This window comes from Charadrius vociferus, unplaced genomic scaffold (assembly GCF_000708025.1).
Source record: "Charadrius vociferus isolate BGI_N301 unplaced genomic scaffold, ASM70802v2 scaffold13, whole genome shotgun sequence".
In the NCBI taxonomy this organism is placed as follows: Eukaryota; Metazoa; Chordata; class Aves; order Charadriiformes; family Charadriidae; genus Charadrius; species Charadrius vociferus.
In genome coordinates this window covers 1,613,031-1,638,021 of record NW_009647763.1, presented here as the reverse complement: position 1 = coordinate 1,638,021, position 24,991 = coordinate 1,613,031, and the positions used below count along the sequence as shown (strand labels likewise).

Genomic DNA, 24,991 nt, shown 5'->3' with positions numbered 1-24,991 from the left:
ACAAATACCCAACCTAAAGGCAGCATTTCAGGGGCAGACCTATTTGCTCCATTCTGCCTGTCCCTACACAAGCTAAGTTTTACCACAGAACTCTAATTTGTATTCTAGTTCTGAGTATATCCACAATGAAAACTGAAATCACAAAAAGAGCTGTCTAGTATTATTACTGGCGAGTTCCCAAATGCTGTATTAATGGATCAGTGAAGAGACAAAGCGGAAAGATTGCCTTAACACAGCAGATTTAGCAAGAGTTCATTAAACCTTATTCACAGATTAAAAAGACTGACTCCTCACTGAAAGCCTACAGAAGAAAACCACAAAAATTTTGCTCGTTAGCAAGCAGTACACTTAACCCACTAACAAATGCAAGTTGGAGTCACTGGGCATAAAACTAATCTTTCCTAAATGAAATAGCTGTTCCCCACAGACAAGAGATAAATAATGGGAATTAGAAGTCTTCTCTCTCTCAAGGCTCTTTGGAAAAATATTATTTGGTTCCAGAAAATCCTCAACTCTATTTCAAAAACACCACAAGTAGAACAGCCACAAATACTGTGTGAAGTCTTCTCAGAGGTAGTAAGAAACAAAGGTGGAAGCTCCACTGACAGAAATGTAATATATATTCATAACATGTCTAGCATTAATTAGAATAGTGAAATAAAGAGCAAATATTTTAAAAGACATCAAATGAGAAAACTGAGTTTCTTTCATAAAATGTAATTAGCATCATTCTCGCTTGAAAATTTCTGTCTTGCTAGTTGTAAATTTCTTGGTAAATCCGGGCACAGACCAAACTGACATGCACTGGACTACATGACACAGCTTTATTTGTAACTAAAGAAAACAAAAGGAAGCAGGAGAAAGGGAAATTTTAGATGATCAATCATGCCTTTCTTTTTAAAAAACTACTAGTTTACTGTCAGTACTCATTACATTACAGTGTACCTGGTTTATCTGGAGAGCTTATTTCTGGGTGAGGACTCATCTACGAATTTCCAATTATTCATTAAACAATTTTTTGTGTTGTTATTTGAGAATAATGTTATCACAGTTCAGTTAGAGAGAGGTACTGCATTATTAAGAAGGTTGTCAACTTACAAATGAAAGTCACCGTAACATTAGTGAGCAGGGAAAGAAAAAAAAAAGTCCTTGCTGGTTTGGATTCTTTCCACCATACCCACTTACTTCATATTTGGTTTCATGTGCTTTGACACCACAGTTACGTTGAAAGCCGAATTCCAGTTGTTCAAGAAGCCTTTCCTGAGCAACAGGATTTTAGGGTCAGCGTTACAGATGAAAAATTACCCAAAAAATCAAAGAGAGAAAGTACATGGAATCATTGAGGTTGGAAGGGACCTCAATCCAGAAGCTCAGCTATAGGTTAGTTTCCTTTTCCACTGCTGATCTGACAATATCTGATAGTGCTTTTGTCAATACTATATGTGTTCCTGCAAAGGTCAAATTGCATGAAGTAGAAGTACTTCAGCCATTTTAAACAGATCTGAAGCCAGAATTCAAAAGCGTCAAACCAGGAAAGAAATCAGGATCCTCCCACTCCACAACCAAACCCTAACCCATTATATTCATCTTCAATCCAGAATATGCCACCTTTCTGCTGCAAAATATCTATTTGCTTGTTAGTCTAGTGCTTAAGGTCAACAAAATGCCCTACTCCACAACATGAGATACACCCTTGCATTTCGCTTAATTATAACACGGCCCCATGTAATGCAACAAAATTCTTCCCACCTCTGGGCCAGCTGTACTGCATGATCGTGTTCATCTAAGGTAAGTGTTGAATTACTGCCCTCTCTCCCCGTCCTCCCCATTTTTCCTATACAACCGTATAAATACACTTTCACTTTGGTGCCTCACTAATAAAACACCAAATTTGATTAGTGATCAATATATCTCTTCCTTCCCAACTCACACGAATATTGTAAAGAAAATATACAAGTGAAAATATTTAGATTATTTAGATTATTCCATTTGAAACTGCAATTAAGCTACTGATGTCTTACAAGAAGATTGACAAAAAGGCACTGTACGATTATGTGATTTTCCATTCCCTCGATAGGGTCAGCTGAGCACAGTAAAAAGACAAACTGATATTACATATATTAGAGGGCTTTTCAGTGTGATAGCAAAGTATCATGGCAACAGCAAAGGTGAATGCTAAAGTGGCCTTGTGTCAGATACACTGCTCCCTCTGGCCACACTTTCTGGATTACCTGGTTTCTCAGTATCTTTTAGTATGATTTAAAGCACCTAAATAACCTCAGTTTAGTCCCCAGTGTGAAAATACTAATAAATCTCTGTCAAAAACTGTATCACAGGTACAGAGAACACACAGACAGCACAGTCACTGAGATATTCTAAAGAAATACTAGGCTTCGCAGTTAAATAACATGCAAGGCTTAATGCAAAATTTATACACCCCAGAAAGCTTGTTTTACTATGTGGGAAATCAAATGCAGTTAGTTCACCTTCCCCATTCATGTCACAGAGAAATCATAGCCTTTTCCCCTTCCTCACTGAAAAGACCACTGCTTTCTTTTGGGCACAAAACTGCTTTTGACATAAGAATTACCCAGTGCTTAGTAATAATAAGGATGTCCTACAAAACAATAAACAAGGACTTCAGAGTATCACTTCTACTCTGGAAATTGAAGGGGGGAAGTTCCCTACATAATCACTCTACATGAAACATCTAAGAGAAAGGTGCAATCTGGTATTCTAATGCTGGTATTCTAAGAAGAACTAGAGGTATTGGCAGCAGTCCCTAACTGGGAGTTTAGTTTAATATTTGCTTATTACAAAAAGTAAAAGTCCACTTTAAATCAAAGTTTATAAAAAGGGTAAGATACACCTCACCTAGCACAGAGGTATTGTGAGAGATGAAGGCTTTGAGTTCATCTTCACAGCTGCATTTGGGCAGTATAAATCTTCCCTGGCTGCCCAGGGTGCACTCCAGCACAGTCTCCAGCCCTGGCCCTTAAGCCTGAATACTGTCAGCATGCTGGTTTTGTGATCCTTCAATCTGGGAATCTGTAGAGCATGCCATGACACTCACCCTTAAAAATAAGGAGGATTCGGTACTTAGCCATAAATTAGTGAGTGCTGTTCCACTTTTACAACAATGGCCCCCACTACTTGGCTTTTTTCAGTGCCAGAAAAGGTCCAGCTAACACTCCTCTCCATTTATTTACAGCAACCATTACAGTTACTCTATTCCTTTCCTGTCTAAGGAAAGGAATGCTGCCCCTTTACAATAATTTTTGACAGGATCCAAAAGCCTATCAATCAAGGCAACTAACCGCACTTATGCCTCTCTCCTGTGTTCTTTCTTTCACTGCCAATTCCAACTTGGAGTCACTTAAATGTAAAAAGCTTTATAGAATGCTTTCTTCAGCTAATCAAATCCCTTCACACTCACATCTGCATCACAGGTGGATGACAATAAACCATTAAAATAAACATTCAAAACATTTGTTTTGGATAATATATAAAGTATGAATTTCTGGTGTACACTTACTGGAAGCAACAGGAGATATTCTGGACAAGATTTTTTTTAAAAAAAAACACAAACATTTAACTGATTTTGCTTACATGCCAGCAGCTTACAGTGAAGTCTGTACTCCTGCACCTCTATTTTCACATCAATTTTGCATGACTAAAAGCTTTTGCGGCATCTTTGATGTTTGCATTCTTAATTCCTGCAAGACTGGTGCAACTGTGCAGCAAGTCACAAAGAACCAGGCCAGTATCACTGCTGACCCAGTTTCATGCAAACCTGCTCACACTCAGGAGTGTCTAGTATCTGGCACTGGATAAAGATGTATTTAATCTCCTTTGGATGGAATAACAAAGTCTAATGTGCAATTTCTAGTATCTGGCACTGGATAAAGATGTGTATAATATGCTGCCTTGAGGACACATTTTAGCAGATCCAGGGATATAAACACATTGCTGAGACCAGCTGCTTGAAAAAACCCCCGAAGGCTTCAGCCATTCAGTCAGACCTGGGTTAGCTACATTTTCAAGTGTTGCAATGGCATCTATAACCTCCAGGTTACAAAATAAAGACCTCTACTTGACTTGACTTTTAGGAAAGGCTCAGATCTAACGCGTCTAAGTTTTAACTGCCCTGACTACAATATGTTTGGGCCCTCTGGCCTCTTCAAATATTAAACCAAAATGGAAATTTTGCTTTGTTTTCAGGACATAAAGATGAAGCCTGATTTTTACCATACATGCATTTCGTTGTGCTTTTAGCCAGAAACGGATTTGTACATCGACATTTCAGTCAGTGGAATGAAGACGATGTTCACCTTTCTCGTTTGTGCTTAAACTGGAACTGAACGTGTTGGGTTTTGGTTGTTTTTTCTTTTTTTAAAAAAAAAAAGTGTACAACTTGAGACAATACTCATAACTAGTAAAATACAGTGCTCACATTCTTCTCAGTGTGGGGGCAATGCATCACAGATGCATGTCATGGTTTTCAAAGAAACAGTGAGCATGCAGGTTCTGAATCTGAAACAATCAAGAAGGTTAAAAAGCCACTTGCAAAAAATGACTGCATTCCAAGAGAGACCTGCTGGTTCAGTAGTGCTACTTCTTAACCCTTCCCCTTTCCCACTGTGAGACAAGAGGGGCAGGAAAGAGGCATGCTGGGTTAGGGCTGCCGATCTGGGTGTCACCAGTTAAGCCTGCACGTGGGCAGAAGCCTACTCCCATGATAACAGTCCACGCAAATACTGCTCTATTTTTTCTGCTGCTAGGCTCACCCTTCTGCATGTTGTGACACTGCATACATATTGCACCCAGGCAGACATCTTCAATGGCAAAGAGTACAGCTAGTACAGAACAGTTTCAGAGTGGATAACGTATTAGAACAACAATGTGACATGTAAGAAAGAAATAAAATACCTAATCTATGCACTTAGAAGTAAAAGACAGTCAAGTAAGTAGATCCAAATATATCAATCAGTACTAGGCATAGTGAACCACCCAAAAATGACCACCAGGTTTGCTCCAAAAGGGTTTTGACCAGTGATCAGCTACAGCACAACAAACCTGTAGTGCAATGTTTACAACCAAGTGTCTGAGAGCTATCCACCACCGTATTGCTTCACACAAATAACAGAGGTATTGGAAGTCACTTTTTTATGGCAATACTGGCAAGTCATACAACCAACCCAACAACAGGGCAAAGAAATTTGACAGCACCTCCCCTCCAGAATAGTACCTCCTGGCAGCTGAGCTTCCTAACACACACAGGAGAATGCTAAAGCATTTCTAGAAATGGAAGGTTTCACTGAGTATGCAAAACAATAATTTCCCTTATGCATCAGTTGAGGGACATTTTGGTGTGTAAACAAATCATGCTCCATCATTAGCATTTTACAAAGAGAACATACAGCTAATAAACTAGAAAGCACCTGCACACAACCAATTCAAAATTACATACCTGCACAGCCCACCTCATGAGCACCAAAGCTCAATACCAAATACAAACTTCCAAATCTACAAGTCATTTATCTGTGAACTCCCATGGAGTGAATCGATTGTCCTGTTTCAGTTTGCTAAACCTGGGACCACTAGTGCACTGACTCTTGATATAACTATCTCCTATTTAGCACAGGGAAACACAAACCCAGCAGAGATGAAAACAACTGGTATCTGCCTGCAGGAAGGAAGGAATCAAATGCTGTCCTAAGGTGAAGATTTCCAAGGCAACAGCTAATTTGTTTGCTAACCCCAGCATTCAGTCATGCAGCCTCTGTTGCAAGCACTGACGTGTGTGAAACACTAACCTTCATCACTTCAACCTGCAGGTCTTCGTTGAGCGAAGGAGTCACTTTGACGGCATTCAGCATCTGATTAAGCAACTGTTTCTCATCTGAGTCTGTTTCCACGGATACAAACCTCTCATCAGACAGCAGCTTCTGCAGAGAGAAAATGGCAATGTAGAGGCTGAGACAGAACTGCCTCTGCCCAATTCTGCTGTAAACTACTACACCCAAACCTATTAGTGTTTGGTACTACAGTGGCTAGGTTTTCTATGTATAAATTTCAAATTGATCCAATAGTATAAAATACAAAAATACAGCAAAACTGGGACATCTGTGCCATGATGAGGGGACAGTTAACATCTCCTGAATCACCTGCCGTTCCAGTTTTATCTTTCCCAATCCCACTTCTCCAGTGTCCAGAAGAAAGCAGACATCAGTAACTGACATGAGAGATCGCAAACCACTCCAAGTAATGCCCTCGGCAAAACCGCTCAACATTTCAGAAGCAGGGAACCCTCACACTCCCCCCAAACCCCAAAAACAACAGCAAAAAAAACCCCACTCAGGCTAGTATCCTGGCCTCAAACTAGTGCTATCAGGAGACAAAGAGTCAACTATCATCCCACCCACTCAACAGGGCACAGAGCACAAGCACTGTGGAGGTGGCCCTTCTGATCACTGACAAGGTGTGTTTTATGTCACTGTTGTGGTTTAGGCCGAATCGGCTGCTGGGGACGTAGGGCACCCCAGATGGGACCGACAGATGATCCCCTCTAACCCTCTTCAAAGAGAGAAGCAGAGCAGGGAAAAAGAGACTTTTGAGTTTAGAAGGAACTAAACTACTTTAATGAAGTAAAGGAAGAGTATATCTCTATTTCAACACTGAAAGCCAGGAGCACCCACCTATCTGCCGAACATTTTTAGCTTCTACAGTATCACCAGCCTTTACTTGCATCCTAACTTCTGAACACTGTTACAGAAACATGAACATTACTGTTAGGTCCACCTGAGGATAGACTATTTTTCTGTAGTGTTTTTCAAAAGAAAAGCCTAGATTTCCTTAACACCCGCTGCCTACTACCACACCCTCACTATAAAGCCATACCTGCATCCCGGCTAGAGCCTGCTGGGCCAGCTTCATGCTCTTCGATTCCAGAGCCAGTTGGAGAGGAAGGAGACACTTCTCCCTGAGAGAAATTGAAAAAAATAAGAGTGAGAGGGAACAATGGCACTAAAATTGGTATTCAAAGAAGTAACGTTCCAGAAGGGCTGTATCACTTTCAGTAAGATAACACTTGCATACAGCAATCAAGGAGAATTTCACAACTCTGTGAAGCACTTTTACCCTCTAAAGAAAGCTGGCATATTTCTTCACATACTGTTAAGAATGGCCTTTTAATTGAAAATTCACAAAATACTTCCCAACTGTTAGCCCTCTGTGTGCATGAATGAATGTGCAAAGCATAAAGAAGCGATTCACAAATCACTAGCAGTCCTTCAATTCAGCGTGATGAACATTACACTTCAGTCACTTACCTTCTGTTTAATATTCAGGTTGCTAGAAAAATGTTTTCATAATCCACTTTCTATTAGTCAAGTTTTGGTCTATGGCCTCCTCTACAGTAAGTTGTGCCATGTTGTGTTAGTTTCCTCCAACTATAAATGGTGTAGACAAAAGCAAATGTACGAGTCTGGTTTACAGCTGAATTAGCATGTGCTAGAACTATGATTAAGCTGTACTTTGACTACAGAACATCACCATTTTTTAAAACATTAAAATAAATCACTAATTAGTATTTAGATGCTTTTGACTCAGTGCTCAGACACTGGATTTTTTTTTATTTGGTGACCAAACCAAACAGCGCCTGGAGCTGTGACTTCTCTCTTTACTCTTTGCTCCTTATCAGAGAAGGGCTGCAGAATCCAAGGAACATCTAGTAACCACAAGACCTTTAAGCAAATCCTGCTAGTTTGCAGGAAACTGCAGTCTCCCTGAAGGTTTGCAACACTTCATTAGGTCACATATCATAAGAGGCACTTATCTGTACACAGAGTCTATTTTTACGTTTGTATAGACATACTTGCTTCTGGCAAACCATTCTGTGCCAGGCCTTAAGAGTCTTAGTTCTCCAACTGTCTGCATTGCACCCCAAGGAGCCCTTTTGGAATTGCATTACTTTGCGCCCCAGGGACACAAGTGTGTGCAAGGTAAGAAGGAACAGAAAACGATTAGTTGAGTCTTTTCTCACTCAACTGGAAACCAAAAAAGCCTGACTTGTTCCATTTCAAGTATTCTTCTTTGTTAAGTCTCAAAGCATTCAAACAAACACCCAACTACCCTGTCTTTTCAAAGCAGAGTCAAAGATGTTTAATTTCTAAAAATACCAAAATGGTTTTCCTCTTTTGCTCCTGTGAGCTGCTTTTGACCTGAATTCTCTTAGTTCCAGTTGACCCAACGATAACTAGATCATTTGCCCAAAAGTATATAAAAATAAAACTATTGACTAACTGTCCTACAAGTCAAGGTTCAAGTTCTGCCACGAACGAAACACATGCAGTAGACTAGTATGGATATTCTGCTCCTCTCGCAAATCCTCCCTTCCTAACTAGCTAAGGACAAGCCCTAGGTTAGACCAATAGTGATTACTGGAGTTTTAGACATATTGTCGAAGCTACCTAAAGTCATGCTTTGCCACAGTCTGCCCAAAATCTACCAATATCCCTCCAAAACTGGCAGTCTACAACATGAACTTGCTTTTTAAAAAACTTAAATGGAGATTACCAAATACTGGCCATCTCAGCTTTGGGGAGCTTAGCTTGTAACTCCTTCAGTGGATCCTGCTTGCAAAGGGGACTGAACCCCCACTCTGAAAAGTCAACTCCATTTTGGGTGTGTTCAGTTGTTATTCCTTCCTCCCCACCTTTCCCAAAAAAGCACAAATCACAAGCTACCCCAAAGGGCACAAATCTGCTATTTGCTCTTTGAAATGCAACCCCTTCTTCTAATGATAAAGACTTGAGAGTAACAATCATGGCTCAGTTAAGCAATCTAGCAAGCTTCTGTACTTGGCAAAGACCTCTTGAGAAACTGCAGGTCTTTTCATATTTGTACCTTCTTCCCAGGTTATAGGAATTTGTAAAAGGCCATTTGGCATAACACCACAAGAAGCTTTTTAAAAGAAACACAAATTACCCAGATTTCTAAAGAACCTGAAGCAGACTACATGTGTATCTTAAAATAGGTTTCTAACTAAAAGCTAACCATTTGCTTCATTTAGGATATTTTGAGAAACAGGCAGGCACAAAGCCCAACTTTCTCAGAAGCTCCTTTCCTGAATGTTTCTGGAATCAATTTAACTAGAAGGACTCTTAAAATCTGAGAGCTTAGCATCCAAGAGAGCCTGAACTACAGAACATCTGCGAAATATTTCCTCATAGAGTGTCATATCACCCAGATCTACAGAAACCGCCAAAACATCTGCTCCAGGGTTCAGACAGTAATCCTCTAGCCAGTACAGAGCTGGCTACTGCCTATGTATCTACTCCCGTGTAGCACGCAGGTAAATTGTGAAAGGACTTTCTAGTTTAGAAAGATGACATAGCAATACATCTCTAACCTACAAAGAACCTGTAAGTGCTAACTTTTACATTGTGACTTTGACATACTCTTTCTTAAAAAGAAGTTGTCTTTCACCCTCTGGGGGAGAACTCACTTTTGAAATTGGTAAATCAATAGGTGCCAAAACAGGATACGTGTGCGCTAACTGGTACCCAATCAGCCGGACACACACGGGGGGGAAAAAAAAAAAAAGACGACAAAAAAAGGCCACGATAGTGTATAGTACTAATGGCAGGGATGCTAAAAACTGATGATTATTTAGACCTACACTTCTTCCAGGCAGAACACCACATTTCTTTTAGACTTTCTGCAGTTCACTGCAACAGCACAAACATCTGTGGCATTATTAATACACAACAAACTTACTCTCATATTAAAGTGGATGGAGACTGGGAGGAGAGGGGAAAGGGAAGGCAGTCATAAGTCACTGGAGTGGATCCAGTTCAGTTTCATTATAATGAAGACAGGTGGGAGCTCCTATGGCTTATGTGTAGCTACCCTGCACATCAGCATGTTGCCTACCATCTGTCATCACATACTGCAATGAGCAGAGAACAATGAGAGCTGTTTCTTGAGATATGTCCCAAAATGAAGAGCAAAAAATGACAAACAGGAGGATGGAAATTAGAACAGATTCAATTAGCTGAACTTCCCATCCTTGCTAAAAATGTTTAACTGAAAACCTAATTAAGGGTGCTGCAGCCTGTGTTCCCACTGTATTCTCAGAGAAAATGAATTGCCATTGTGTCATTTCCTGTTCTTGTTACACACTCAGTCAATTAAATCTTTAGCATTTCCATGCTACAGCTATAAAAGACCTGCAGAGATACCTCACGTTTGATTAGCTTGAGCATCTTCCACACTTCAGTTCAACCTGCCATTTAAATGCATCACCTGATAGTATGAAAACACAGAAGGACACAGCAGATAACCCTCAGGATGAATGGGAAAGGATGATGTAAATTAACACAATAGGTCCCTACTAAGGTAGAGACTTAAGCACTTAAGAACCAGGTTCAATAAGTCTACACATATAAGATATTTAACATATATGTAATCCTCAGAATAAGCTGGTGCACATCAATATACTTCAAAACATGTTTAAGAATGTCTTCCATTTACATTACTGTACAGAAACGAGTTCCAAACTGGAACTCCTAAGTTTCCATACCGATGCATGCAGGTGTGGACATATATACACATACGGGCACAAATACCAACTTAACCCTGAGTGAGACAAGTCAAGTACAACACAGCGGGGACATGAAAGGACAGAAGCACCTTTGACTTGGAGGAGGGGAAGCTACCAAAAGCTTCAGGATAAGGTATTCTTGGCATTAACAGATGAAACAAAGCAATGAAAGCAGAAGCTAGAGGGAAAAAAGAAGTTGAGATGGTGTAAAGAAGGAATGATAGTGCAGAAAAAGCATGTGCTCAAATATAAGTGGTGTACTATGCTGAAATCCACACTAATTGCATTGTTTGCATATGTCCGCAGAGAGGTGCTCTCAAAAGACAGCTTAGTTCAAAAAACAAAACAAACACCACCATCACCCCCCCCCCCAAAAAAAAAAAAGACAGGGGAAAAGGAAAAGGGAAAAAAAACATAAAAGAGGCAGCAATAACACATTCCTGACTGTAGTGTTCTTTCCCTGATCGCAGAAGACATGGATCACTCTTTACCTACTGGTGTTGTCTAAGGTCACCTGTGCAAAGAATATAGCGAGAGTCACTGCAGAACAAGGGTCTGCAAGAATGATTTTAAAGCACAGAAAGTAATTGCAGAGACATGAAACAGCTTTCCTAATCATGATGTTTCTATGCAAATCTGGTACAGCACATAAATACTGAACAAATGAGTATAACGTGATGGCAGACCCCTCTCTTCAAAGCAAAGAATGCCAACCACCCGCTGGTCCTGACCCAAAAGATTAACTTAAAAAAATAATATATATACACACACATATGTAAAAATATATATTCTAAGGTCACTAGAAACCAGTAGCCATTTGCACTAATGGGTACTACATTAGAGAAAACAGCATTTGGTAAGAGTGGACCTTGTTATACGCAAAACAGTAAGCAGAGAGCACCAAGGACAAAGACTCAGTCCCGTTCCTCCTGAGGCTACCTGGAGTTTTGTCACTAGACCTCCATGGTAGCTGGACTGAATTCCAGGTGACCCGCCCAGAGTCAATCAAAAAGGTCAGAAACAGAACCAAGTCTGTAATCCAGCACCAATATCTCCAGGAGCACTGGTTGTCCTTCCTGAGCTACCCCACTCTACGATTGTCAGCTTCGTAAACTGCAGAATGAGTCATGAGAACGTAAATAGCCTTTATATTCAGCACGCTGGGTTACAATGACCTTTCTAGTCGTCTCAGTTGGCTGTGGCCCATCAACCTACCTCTGTCCCGGCAGGTCTGTCACAAGGGATGCTATGACAGGCCAGCCAAACAGACTGCCAAAAAGGTCAGAGCAAGACAGATTACTATGGTAAGTAAGAGATCATAAAAATATTGCTGTCCTCATTGTAGTGGAAAAAGCCTTTAGTGAGAGGAGAATAATGGCTCATTAAGTCACTGTCATGGTGAAAATGGTAATGAACATAGGAAATTGCTCAATCTTAACTCCTGGTTAGTGCCTGCAACACAGTCTCATAGCCCACCCTCACCTCCATCATACTAACTTAGGGAAGGGGGCACGATAAACGAAGTATTTGTCACCACTGTAAGTTACTTCCCTTCATGCAAATGGTGATAACCATATTAATTTTCAGAAATAGGATTAAAAATAAAGAGAGATTAAAAATAAGACATCTCTCTGCATTATCTTCCCTGAAAATTACATAGGAGAAGCAAATTCAGAACCTCAGGGCCTTATCCGCATGTAATTTGCATTCCATAGCATAATTCATAGCCCAGTCAAAGAACAGATAAGAATTTGATTCACAACTGTTGCCATTTTCTGATATGCTGTTTGTTAGGCAGGATAATAGTCATAGCTGGTCTGACATTTTTCAGTCAGAGTAACACTGACAAAAAAAAATCCTCAGTCTTAGCTGCTTAAAATGAACAAAGTATCACAGCACTTAACTCCATTTGCCTCACTTATTCAAAGCAGAAAAATTGGCCCACCATGAGAAAATAAATGGTAAAGATGAATTCACAAAATTCTGGAGGTACTCCCAGCTGTTACCCTTACATAAACCAAACAGAAGAAAATACTGTCCCTACACAAAAGGGGATGACTTAATTTGTGTAAAACAAATTCCAGCAATGTATATATGAACACATGTACATATAAAAGTAGAAATATCGATAACTCTTCTTTTCCTGCTAGCTTAGAGAATGTTGATAAAAAGACTCAAACAACTTTATCATTCATAATGGAAGCACTTAAAAACTGGAGGAGGAACAAGAAATAAATACACCCTTTTTCAAGCAACAGCTCTTCAAGAAGAAAGGAGATTTTAAGTCCTTGTTCACATTCTAGAGAAATGATTAATTTTATCTACAGCAGAAATATGACCATCCCACTTACAAAGAGTATTACAGTTGAGCTCAGAGAGAAGTTTGGAGCTTGCAGCATATAAATACAGGACAAGTGCTCATGCCTCCACAATGCAGGAAATTGGACCAGATGACTACAAAAGATTCCTCCAGCACTAAAATGTGTTATCTCTATGCAAATAGAAGTTTGTTGATAGTACTTAAGAGACCTCTTAGAGCAAGAAAAAAGACAAAATCTGAAGCCTTCCAGCCAGAACCCTCCTTTTCAAGAAAAAAAGCCAACAAGAAATTATCTTTATGATGCTGTGCCACTACAAGATGATCACGCACTGTGAGACAACTACAGCGCTACATAAGAAAAAACAAGCAGTTGTTGTTGCAATTTACAGGTCCTGAAAAAAAACCCCAACAACCAGCTGAGAGACTGATGTTGCACTTTGTTGATATAAATTCTGATGTGCTTCAGCAGTGCCAGGATTTTATTCCAGTTACTCACAAGCATAGAGACACCTGTGTGCATGTTTCCCATGTCAAGAGATTTGCCTCTCACATAAGCAGGTGAGGTTCCACCTTTACTAATAATTTTATAATTTCTGGCTGAAAGCCAGGTCAGGTTGGACGGGGCTCTGAGCAACCTGATCTAGTTGATGATATCCCTGATTAGTGCAGGGGTGCTAGACCAGATGACCTTTAAAGGTCCCTTCCAAACCAAACTATCCTATGATTTTGATTTTTCTTCCTCACCACTTGCAGCTTCTTTTTTTAAAAAAATCTTACTCTTTTTCTCCCCACACAGTACAAAACTCTTCACTTTTATCCAGTTACAATGGCAAGGCTTCTTTTCATATGACTTGAGGTTTAACTCCCCTTTTCTTTCCGTATCTGATTCTCTCTCAACTCAGCTGCTGACATCAGCTCTCTCTTGGAGTTCCCTCTGGGTCTCCCTTCCAGCTCAGCATTTCCTTTTTCCAGCCTCTTTGCTTAATGTATTCCCATCTTCCCTTGATTCCTTTTGCTTTTCAAACCAAGACACAAAGTAATCACTTCACCCAACACGAACACGAACCTGCCTCTGGAGGGAAGCATATAGGCTGCTTATCAGACAACACTTAATGACAAAGGGAAAAGGAAGTGAGGAATAATACCTAAATGTAACTTCATACAGTTTGTTAGGTAGAACTTTAATAATTTTTCAACCTGGAATGTTGAATGAGATTGCAATTTAATACTGCTTGATTGTAAAAGAGTGACACAGTAGCATTTATAATTTTTGTTATTTACATACTTTCCAAGAGAAATGGATTTACTGTAACAGCAGAAGTATAGCTCTACTCACGGGAAAGCCAAATGTGAACAATTTAATCTTCCATCCAGCCTAATGCAGCCGAGACCACAGAATTCATAGAATCATAATTAAATAGCTCAGCACAGTCACTCAGCTGGAGAGCACCTTTAAGGTCATTTGCTTCTTTGCTATACTCGCTAGTAATATCTTGCTTTCAACACAAACACAAAGTTCATAGATAGGAGCCTGATACTGTTGTCAAGATGAAACTGAACAGAACAAAACAAAAACCATAACCACACAATGTACCTTTGCTTGAGAGGAAAGGAAGAGAGACAACAAAAGATTCTACCTAATATTAAAGTGGACAAGGCCAAAATAATAACCAGGATGCTTCCAGTCTCCAAAGCTGTCGTGTAATCTCTCTGTGATACGTTATCATCATTCTCCCTAGAACATCCACCCCAGTGAATTTTTGCCCTTTGTACACAAGGTATGACAGCCACTTACTAACTCTGCTCTTAGAGAATTTGATGGCACATGTAAACCTCATAAGGTCTTCATTATAAAGCAATCTGTATCCTTTAGACAATTTTATTGATTATCATTTGAAGCACAGCATGAAGATGAGGTGATGAGCAGAGCATCCATCCTTAGCGTACACCTCCTGGCCTGAGGTGCTAGATTTGCTCAGCCTACAATTTTGAAAGTTTATCAAGCTCTTCCATGAAATCTTTCTTCCCTATATTTGGTAAGCCTGGAAAGGAAGCTGACGATTTTTCCACTGAAAACATTTTAGTTTCAAAATTTTAGTACACTGAAAACATCAAATAAAGCATCTTGTGAGAATTAAACTTCCACCAGGAGAAGTTTTACAATGCTGGGATGGGGTATGATTGAGGGGACAGAAAAGACACAGAGGTACTATAGCACAGACATCTTGCAAACGACCTTATTTTCTCCATTACAGCTGGATGGCCTAGAGTTAATTACAAAGCAGTTTGATGAAGAAATGGGAGGATGAGGTATGTTTCTGGTCATTACTAGTTACATTTTGAAGGCTAATGCTGCAATCTGCAATTCCATTCAACTTTCACAGCAGTGCCATGCTAAATCTTGACAGACCTAAGGGATGGTTGTTAAAAATACCCCTACATTTGCAATGCATTATATAATTTTATACTCACTGCATCTTAGCATATTCAATTTCTTAAGCAAACAAACATTCAAGGAAACCAAAGGTAGCGTATTTCCTGCAGCTTTGTTACTTTTCATGGAATGTAAACAAAAAAACCTGTGAGAAAAGACTTTTATTATTCCCACTCACTCCTTCATTTTCAAAACAAAGAAAAGTCATGACTTGCACAGCATCACACAAAGAGCACAGCAGAGTCAAGCCTCATGTAGTAGGAAAACAGTCCTCTCAGTTTCAGTGCCACTTCTCCCATCCCCTAGTTTCCCCACCCAACCATATTTCATTCTCTAAGGCAATTATCAACAGCCTCCCGATGTTCTCACTTTCTTCTCCTTTGCAAGCACTAGAAGTGATCAGATGTTTAAAACAAACACACACACTGTTATCCCATTATCATCCTTAGACCCTTAGGCAATATTTTGGTTGCATTTGTCGTTATAAATTAGACAAACACTCAAAACTATGGCTGCTCTCATCTTTTATTGGTGCTATTCCTGTACTGAATGAATTACATACATCCCACAGTAACTGTATGTTAGGGGTTTACCCCACCCTGCTGCTCCACACTCCCATCCTACCAGCTCCTACAAACAAAATCAACTCTAGCCCAGCCAAACCCAGTAAGCACGTTGTGGGCTTTGGTCACAAATATAGAATGGACTTTCAGAAGAATCCATAAAAGGAACAAAGACCCAAAGCAGTGGTGAATATTGACGTTCACTGCTACAAAGAATCTCAGGAAGGGCAGAAAGTTAGTTTCAGAAACAGCAAGCACTGCCCTTTAAAAAAAAAAAAAAAAAAAAAAAAACCCTCACACAACAAAAAAACAACCCACCCCACAAATAAGAGTAACAGAAATAATCTTTCAGAAATGACTCGCCTTTTCACATGACAATACCAAACCTTCTTTGGTACCTTCAAGAGCCATAACCCCAGGCTGACAGGTATTTAGAGACTCCTAGATCTAGAGGCCTTCCAACACTTTTGGAATGTTGTCTTGACAGCAAGAGCTCAGACACGCATGATAGAAACTGACCCTACACACCTCTTTCCTCTCCAGCACTGCTGTATTTTGGGGTTCCAGAACAGATGCAAAGTTCTGCTGAGATAAAAATACCTGCCCATAGGACAAGAAATAGGGCCAGTTGCAACTCCCAGATTAAACATGCGGATTGATCCAAATATTATCTCAGACAGAAACACACTGCCTTTCTAAACATCAATCTCCTCCTCCTACCCACCCCCCAACATTAGAATGAGGAACGCAACATTTTAAATCAAGACCAGAGCATATATGCCATTCAAAACACCAAACGAGCTATGTAAATGCCCCCTAAAGTCTGGATCCAGCCTGTAAACTGCCAACAGAGGAGATGCAGCTCAGCAGTCCACACTGCGACTAGAATCTCTTCTTGGCCATATGCCTGCCAGGGACCTCATCATCCACTTGCTGAATGCCAGACAGCAACTGTGTAATGGTTGAGCAGAGTGAGTCACATACCCAGCAGTCAGATTCAGAAAGAAATGACAGGAGCACTTAATGCCAGGTGGTTGTGGCAGCAAAAGCAGGAAGCAAAGTGTTTTAAAAATGAGAAAGAGTAAAATACAGAGAAGTATACTAGGAACACCCGCACCCCCAGCCCCCCCCAAAAAACAAACACAAAAACTCAGAGATAGTTATTCTTCCCTCCCCACTCCTTCCTTCTGGTCAGGGGACCTGATATATATATATATATGTATATGCATCCCTATCTACTCTCTCCCAGCATAAAGAAACAGAAATGATGAACAAAATAGATGGGAGAAGAATGAAATGATGAAATCACAAATATTTCTTAACGACAGAGAAGCCAAAATGCATCCCAAGCCTCAAGATTCTTTAAGTGGATGAATTATCTGCAAAGCTAAGTGGATTGAAAGTCTCTATGGCATTGGATGTTTGGTGATGATCACGCCACACTTCCTGCTTTTATCATTTGTTGAGCACATGTAAGCTAAAATGAGTGAGCACGTTGTTTTATTTAAGAGTTTATAAGCTGCAGCTACCTCTCAAGAAGTACGTCAAATGCAAAGCTAGAGACATAAAAACAAATGGCAAGGTAGAACTACCAATTTCATCCCCAAATACCCATGACTACAGGGAAAAAAAAAATGCAAGGAGGACAGATATTTCAGAGGTCAGATCAGTTTAAGGCTTACTTCTGTTCCTGACTGTTCTTCATTGCACTGGCTTCCCAAAGTTCACAAATTGCTCTCAAAAAACTAGCTGCAAGATGAACAGCAGCTTGGCACAAACAGGAGAGACAGAACTGGACATAAGCTGGTTATGACAGAGGACCCTGCTCACCACCGACTTCTGATTTTCCAGCTCAAATCTCCAGAAACACTGGCTATTTTTGAAAGGCCAGTATGAAATCATAGAATCGTCTAGGTTAGAAGGGACCTTTAAGATCATCAAGTCCAACCATCAACCTAATACTGCCAAAACCACCACTAAACCATGTCCATAAGCACCACCTCCACACATCTGTTAAATACCTCCAGGGATGGTGATTCTACCACTTCTACCTCTCCCCGGGCCAGCCTGTTCCAACGTTTGATAAACCTTTTGGTGAAGAAATGTTTCCTAATCTCCACCCTAAACCTGCCATGGCACAATTTGAGGCTGTTTCCTCTTGTCCTATTGCTTGTTACTTGGGAGAAGAGACCAACCCAACCTCGCTGCAACTTCCTTTCAGGTAGTTGAAGAGAGCGATAAGCTCTCTCCTCAGCCTCCTTTTTCTCCAGGCTAAATAATCCCATTTCCCTCAGCCGCTCCTCCTGAGACTTGTTCTCCAGACCCCTCACCAGCTTCGTTGCCCTTCTCTGGACATGCTCCAGCACCTCAATGTCTTTCTTGTAGTGAGGGGCCCAAAAGTGAATGCAGTATTTGAGGTGGGGCCTCACCAGTGCCACACCTGGGCACACTACTGGCTCATATTCAGCTGGCTGTCTACCAAACCCCCCAGGTCCTTTTCCGCCAGGCAGCTTTCCAGCCACTCTTCCCCAAGCCTGTAGTGCTGCATGGGGTTGTTGTGACCCAAGTGCAGGACCCGGCACTTGGCCTTGTTGAACCTCATACCATTTGCCTTGGCCCATCGATCCAACCTGTCCAGATCCCTCTGTAGAGCCTTCCTACCCTCAAGCAGATCAACGCTCCCAAACAACTTGGTGTCATCTGCGAACTTACTGAGGGTGCATTCGATCCCCTCATCCAGGTCATTGATAAAGGTATTAAAGAGAATCGGCCCCAATACTGAGCCCTGGGGAACACCACTTGTGACTGGCCGCCAACTGGATTTCACTCCATTCACCACCACTCTTTGGGTCCAGCCTTCCAGCCAGATTTTTTACCCACTGAAGACTACACCCATCCAAGCCATAAGCAGGCAGTAAATACCAGAGGGATGCAAGCCTTTGCAGTAATGAACATAGGAACTGCTACCAACACAAACAGGACTTAGCAACTCTGAAAGCCAAGACCCATATCTCTCTGATTAGGAACGCAGAATTGGTGCCTTGAAGGCTTAAGCCTGTACCTCCGTTTGATTTCAATTACTTTCTGCAACTTTTTAGTACAGAGATGTGCCGTGTACAGATACGCTGAAGAGATAAGTAAGCATTTGGAAAGCCCTTCTGGTTCATCTTTGAAGAAGGAATGTAAATTACATCAGTTACTATGCCAGAATGCTTCACTTATCAACACATCTCATGGCCATTACTTTACAGTCCACAGGGGAAACTTCAAGCTGGCATGAACAGCAATTTATGCTATCGCGAGTCTTGCCTATGCATCTTCTGCACTCAATCACATTTCTCCGAGAGTAAAGAGACAACAGCCACACAAGCACCACAGAACAGCTCAAACTCAAGTCTGCAGTGATGCTTCCGCTACACTGCCAAAAGGGCAAAAACATATTTTGCCTTGTTCTGGTCAGAAGAAAAGCAAAGCAGTGACAGGATAGTAGAAAGACCTGGAAATTACAGGAAATGTCTTAGAACTATGAAAAAGTCTCTTTAGGATAGCAAAAAAAAATTCCTAATGAAGAATGACAGGGACGCAGTAAGATATTCTGTATATTATATTTCAGGTTGCAGCAAGGACAGAAACACCAAAACACAACAGCTAAACTACCCACTAAGCCACAGCCTCCCTCAAAAGGCCCAACCAACCTCCTCTCTACAACACCAAGTCCATGCTGATAGAAAGCCAATGAGTTTTATATAGCCCATAAGGCATGACTTAATTGCATAAAGCATTCCAAGAAACTCCAGTATAATCAAGTGTTTTCAAAGCACTATGTGATTGGCAAGTGCTGTGTAGTCTCTTATTTTATTCTCTGGTACGTATAAAATCCTCATGAGTATCAAACTGCTGTGTTCAAATATTTTCTTTCAAGGCTTATTTTCTTGTGTCTGTTCAGTTACCTTTTATGGATTGCCTCTAAAATCACAATGGAGAAATTGGCCAGGACTTAGCCAAGAAGAGAGACTCGTTCAGTGTAGGTGATTGGCCTTAGGGCAGAATTTGTCACCTTGAAAATACTGAAGTGAATGTGGCCCAACTTAGCAGCAAACAATTGTTTGCTGGCAGACAACATTAAGCTATTTTCCATGTGATCAATTCACCAGTTAAAACACCACATCAATTCCTTTTATCTAATTCATTATTTATAAGTCATCCATCCAGCCTCCTCAAGCATTTATTATATATTAGTATTATATTAGTATATATTTAGTAGACGTCTAATTTTCACAACACCTGTTCTTCAGAGACAAACATCATACCAGGCAGGCAACAATGGACTGGTTACCAATGGGTTACGTGACTCTCCCTTCTCAAGAATTCACAGGACATCTATGGCAAAGCCCTGAACTGACTTAAGGTCATTTCCATCCTGGTCCATTTTAATCTTCTTTACAACTCCATACCCTTGCTCAACAGTCTGACTGCAATGTAAAGTACTGAAAAAGCACACACATACTCCTATCTTAAAGCAGAGCTGACCAGACTCTGTGGGGAAGTATGAATTTGTTGGAGATTTGTATTTCTTTAGGAAGTGAGACATTTAAATAATGCCCTTCACTAGAATTAATATGCAAGGTCATTAACTGGGATTTGGATTCATAAGTCCAATTAACATCAAAGGAAGCTGAACAGCAAAATAGTCTCATTTAGCTCCCTGAAGATATACCCAACAGATCTCTATCAAACTAATTAAAGAATGACATTCCAGGTTGAATGTCCAGTCACTGCTCTCCCTTGGGGAAAGAGGACCCCAGGTGCTCCCAAACATAGCAAGCACGTGCGATCTAAATGGTGACCAGAGAAGTGCTGGAAACAACTCCCATACAAATGCTACAGCTGAACCCCCTAACTAATTGCACAGACTTTAGGCCTGCCTGGTGTTCAGTAACAGAAGCCCAACACAAGAGAGGAAGACACGGATAGGCCAGCAGCAAGTCAGAACACAGAAGGAATCTACTCCAATGGTATGGTGGAGATAAGCACGTAGCTGATACAACACGTGTAAAAACCTCTGAATTCAACTAGTCATAGTCTGAGGAAATGCAAAGAGATAACTTGTCCTCCCCATTCTCACTCTAGGATCAACATCTTAAAGAAACCATTATGAAGAACATCTACTCACCTTTAACTGTAGTTTCAAAACCAGCAAGTGGCTTTTAACTTTTTAAGGGGAAAAAAAGGGAGTATGCAGTTTACACCTTCTCCTTCTTGTAAGCAGACCTCATTCTTCAGTTCCAGAAGGAAAAGGACTTAAGCAAGGACATGGCCATCCTGTTAAACAGCAGTAACACCAGCACAACTTGCTAGTGGAAGCTGCTTTGTGGAGAAACAGAAACAATACCGATTGGGGTACTTACTAGATTCACTATTTCTGAAATGAAGACAGCATCTATCTCAACCGGACATGGCAGATCATGAATCCATCCCCCATTCTTATGCAGTACAGATGTGCCCTAGATCATTAACTTCCCCAAACATACTGTAGGTAAGTGCTGATATACTTTCCTTGTGTTCAGCATATTCTAAGAACACACCAAACTTTCCTACTAAACAAGTTGGAGTATTTTCCTTGCCATGCAGTACTCTAAATACTAATTCAGCTGCTGCTCTTGGAAGAGGCCTCACAAATACATACTTTTCTCCTGAACTATATGGCACACTGCCTTTAATATTTTCAGTATGTTACCATTATGGATCTCAGGATTGAGTTGTGGACTAGGGTCACTTGGTAGAAAGATGATACATACCTGCACTCTAACTCTAGTATCATGGAATATTCTGGACCATATCCCCAGCTTCCACTACTACACCCAAAACTATTAGAGCAGAATGGGTGAATGGCAGATTCAAAGTGGATGAGCAGCCAGGGGCTGATCTGCGTTACAGCAGATGATGTAATCTGCGCCTGATCAAGATGAAAGCAGGAAAGGGACGTGGTCAAGATTCTCCATCCTGCACCCATCTTGGCTGTATTTCTGGTCATTGCCATTGACCTGTTTTCAAGGCTATTCTTTTACAGTGTTAGGAACCAAGCCATCACAGTGCTGTTCTTTAAAAAATATCAAGCAATGATGAACTTTTATCTAATTTACACATCATGCAGGCAAACTCCAGCCCAAGATGTGGCCCAGTATGCACATCTGAAGTCTGGCAGTAGTTTCTTAGCAGATAATGAAGAGTAAGCTCAGAGTACTTGTGACAGCAACATCTCCCACACCGTCTGAGGTTGTGTGGCAGAACCATACCAAGGACCTCACAACCGAAGCTTTTATTCAAATTCTCTAGTGCACCCTTCATTTTGTAAAACAACCAGTAACATTGAGTGCATTGCTGCTGACACGTCTAATGTTAAGAGCTTACTTCATCATAGCTACACCTGTGAAGGTATTAGCTTTATTTGAAAAGATTAGGATTTACAGTGGAAAAAAAAAAAACTCCACAACTAAAATACAACATTACAAACATTGGAGGAAGAAGAGAAAAAGGCAGGCATATCTGCAGAGAGGCAGTAGGCAAGTGAAAAAGCAAGAAATGTGGTAACAGCTAAGTAACAAATTCATAGGGAGTGAGAATAGAACTTAAAAACAGAGACCATATGCTGTATTAAAGATGAAGGGTGATAAATGGGAAGATAAAGAGCCAAGTTTTCTCCAACCACAGTGCCAAGCAAACATAATCTAATTCTAATGGAGCTACTGGGAATTACTCATCCAGCTGTTCTCAGCTGCCCAACCTGTGTTAGAAATGCATGTGTCTGGCACTGGTCATGTCAGACCTGAGCTACATCCATTCCCCATTGACTTGAGGCCCCTTGTGGACTGCAGCTGACAGGAACCTAGAGCAGCAGCAGAACTGCTCTTATTCCCTGCCTATTTGGTGACTGCTCTGGAATAACTAGCTCTTCAATCCCCGATTTTCCTTTGCACAAAGCTGCACCAAGCATATCTGAAAGAAGCAGTGGGGAGTAATGAGATAATAAAAATACTCCCAGGAGAGTAATACTGTGGTAAAAAAGTGTCACCTCTGTCAGCAGCTAATACTGGATATCTAGAAGGACTACAGGACAGGCCAAATTTTTAGCAACACTCCTACACAGTGTCTTACAAACTCAACCTCTGACTAAAGTACTTCTGAATAATGGGTACCTTTGCATCTGATAGACCTCAATGAATTTCTTCCATTGATTTGTTGAGGTGCTTTTTGAACCCATACAAACTTTTAGCCTCCACTACATTTGCTAATAAGGCATTTCACATCTTAACTATAAGCTGTATGAAACAGCGTCCTCCTGTTTTGAACAGTGCATTTGCTAGTTTCTTTTGATGCTTCCTATTGGTTCTGTCAGAAGGGACAGTGAATAATTTTGCCTATTTACTTTCTCCATAGCAATCAGAATTTCCAAAATGAGATATTAAATAGCTCTACAAATGAGGGCAGTGCCACCTCCCCCATTTTATAGGTGTACAAATGGAGGCAGGAAGAAGCGAGAAGGCTTTCTCAAAATAATCTAGCAGGCTAAATGAAGAAGTAGGCATAGAAACTGTATTATTTTAGTTCCTACCCAGTGTCCTAGCTACACAATGATATAACCTTTCAGTTTCTAGAATATTTATTTTCAGTAAACAAAAACTGATCTATATTTAAAAGAAAACAAACACACTGAGAAGACTAAGAAGCATCATCACTTATACTGAAGGCTGTAATTTAGAAGGAAAACTCTTTAGACTGTAAGACAGCCCTCCTCTTTCTAACCAACTGTCACCATTATACACAGTCATGCCCATTTTAACAGGTTTCCTTACATTTCATTCATGGCTGGAGGCCCTGGGCTTGTCAGCAAATTATCCATTACTACCAGCCTAGATACGTATAACTGCAAACTAAAGAAATGACATAGATTCAGCCCTTTCCTCTCTCTACCCCACTTTTAACTCAAATTTTTACTTCAATTTAACAAATACAGCTCCACAGGGTTCAACATTAAAAGTTCTTACCTTAGCTGATATGGAGGTATCTTAATAGCAGCATCAGGAGAATCCAACGTTTCTATATAACCAAAGGAAACAATAGGGTTTTTAAAAGAAACTTTTGAGTTCAACCATAGAAATACATCTGGCTACAATCTCTGAACCAATGATTCTAAAGTTTACACCTACTCCAGCTAACAGAACAACAACCACTGCTGCTCCAAGTCTCCAAAGATTTGTATGAATCTATCAGGATACCAGATACCCAATGAGAAGGTACTAGTACCATCTTTTGCTCAGTGAACTCCCTTTCACTTATCAGCACTTTGGCAATACATACACTAAAACTGCAACAGTATAGAGGATATTAGCATGGCTGCTATGCAAGGATAACACACAATTAATGGAACATCAAGCTGAAAGGCCAGCAATAAGACAGCAACAGGTATGAATTACCACAGATCGCTGTAACTATGTGTGGATGAAAAATAAAAAATTAAAGCAATTTAAAGTATCACAGCTAAGATGATGCAAGTTAAGGATCTTGGTGACTAGTGCTCCAGGTAGTCAGCATCAAAAGCACTTCAAGTCACAGCCAATCTCTGAAAATGGGTGGATGCTGAAATGTAGCTAAACTCATATTCCCTTAGAAGAACTACTCATTTTATTGATCATTATTTCCATTATACAGCAAGGATAAAAGAGCTCATGGAATCCAGTCAAAAAAAATATCCATCTTTTAAAATAGATGCCCAAACGTAAGCCAGCAGTGAAAACTGTACTAGAGCGTTTTTTTACGATGATTTAGGAAGAGGGGGGAGGTCTTTTAAAGAAAAGACACCCCCACCCCAACATACCCAGAAACTGATAGCTACCGGTACCCCGCTCTGCCTCGCAAGACCCACGGAGCAGAGGCAGGAGGCGGGGTTGGCGGGGGACAGGGATGCTCTCCGGCACCGCCAGCCTGTGCCACGGCCCCTTCCAGCAGCACGGAGCTCCCGGGCATTTTGAACGGCCCGAGGCGCTCCGGTCCCTGCCCGCCCGCCGGCG

The 24,991-nt window shown here is 40.7% G+C and overlaps 1 protein-coding gene across 1 annotated transcript in view; it reads right to left on the bottom strand.

Annotated features, from left to right (window-relative positions):
* Positions 1-24,991, bottom strand: part of KIAA1244 (KIAA1244 ortholog) — a 102,491-nt gene that overhangs the window by 62,617 nt on the left and 14,883 nt on the right. The window contains exons 2-4 of the mRNA XM_009882337.1: positions 23,969-24,020; positions 6,901-6,982; positions 5,817-5,948 (exon numbers count right to left, since the gene is read on the bottom strand). Coding sequence (XP_009880639.1) covers positions 5,817-5,948; positions 6,901-6,982; positions 23,969-24,020 — 266 coding nt within the window. The remainder of the gene's footprint in view (positions 1-5,816; positions 5,949-6,900; positions 6,983-23,968; positions 24,021-24,991) is intronic.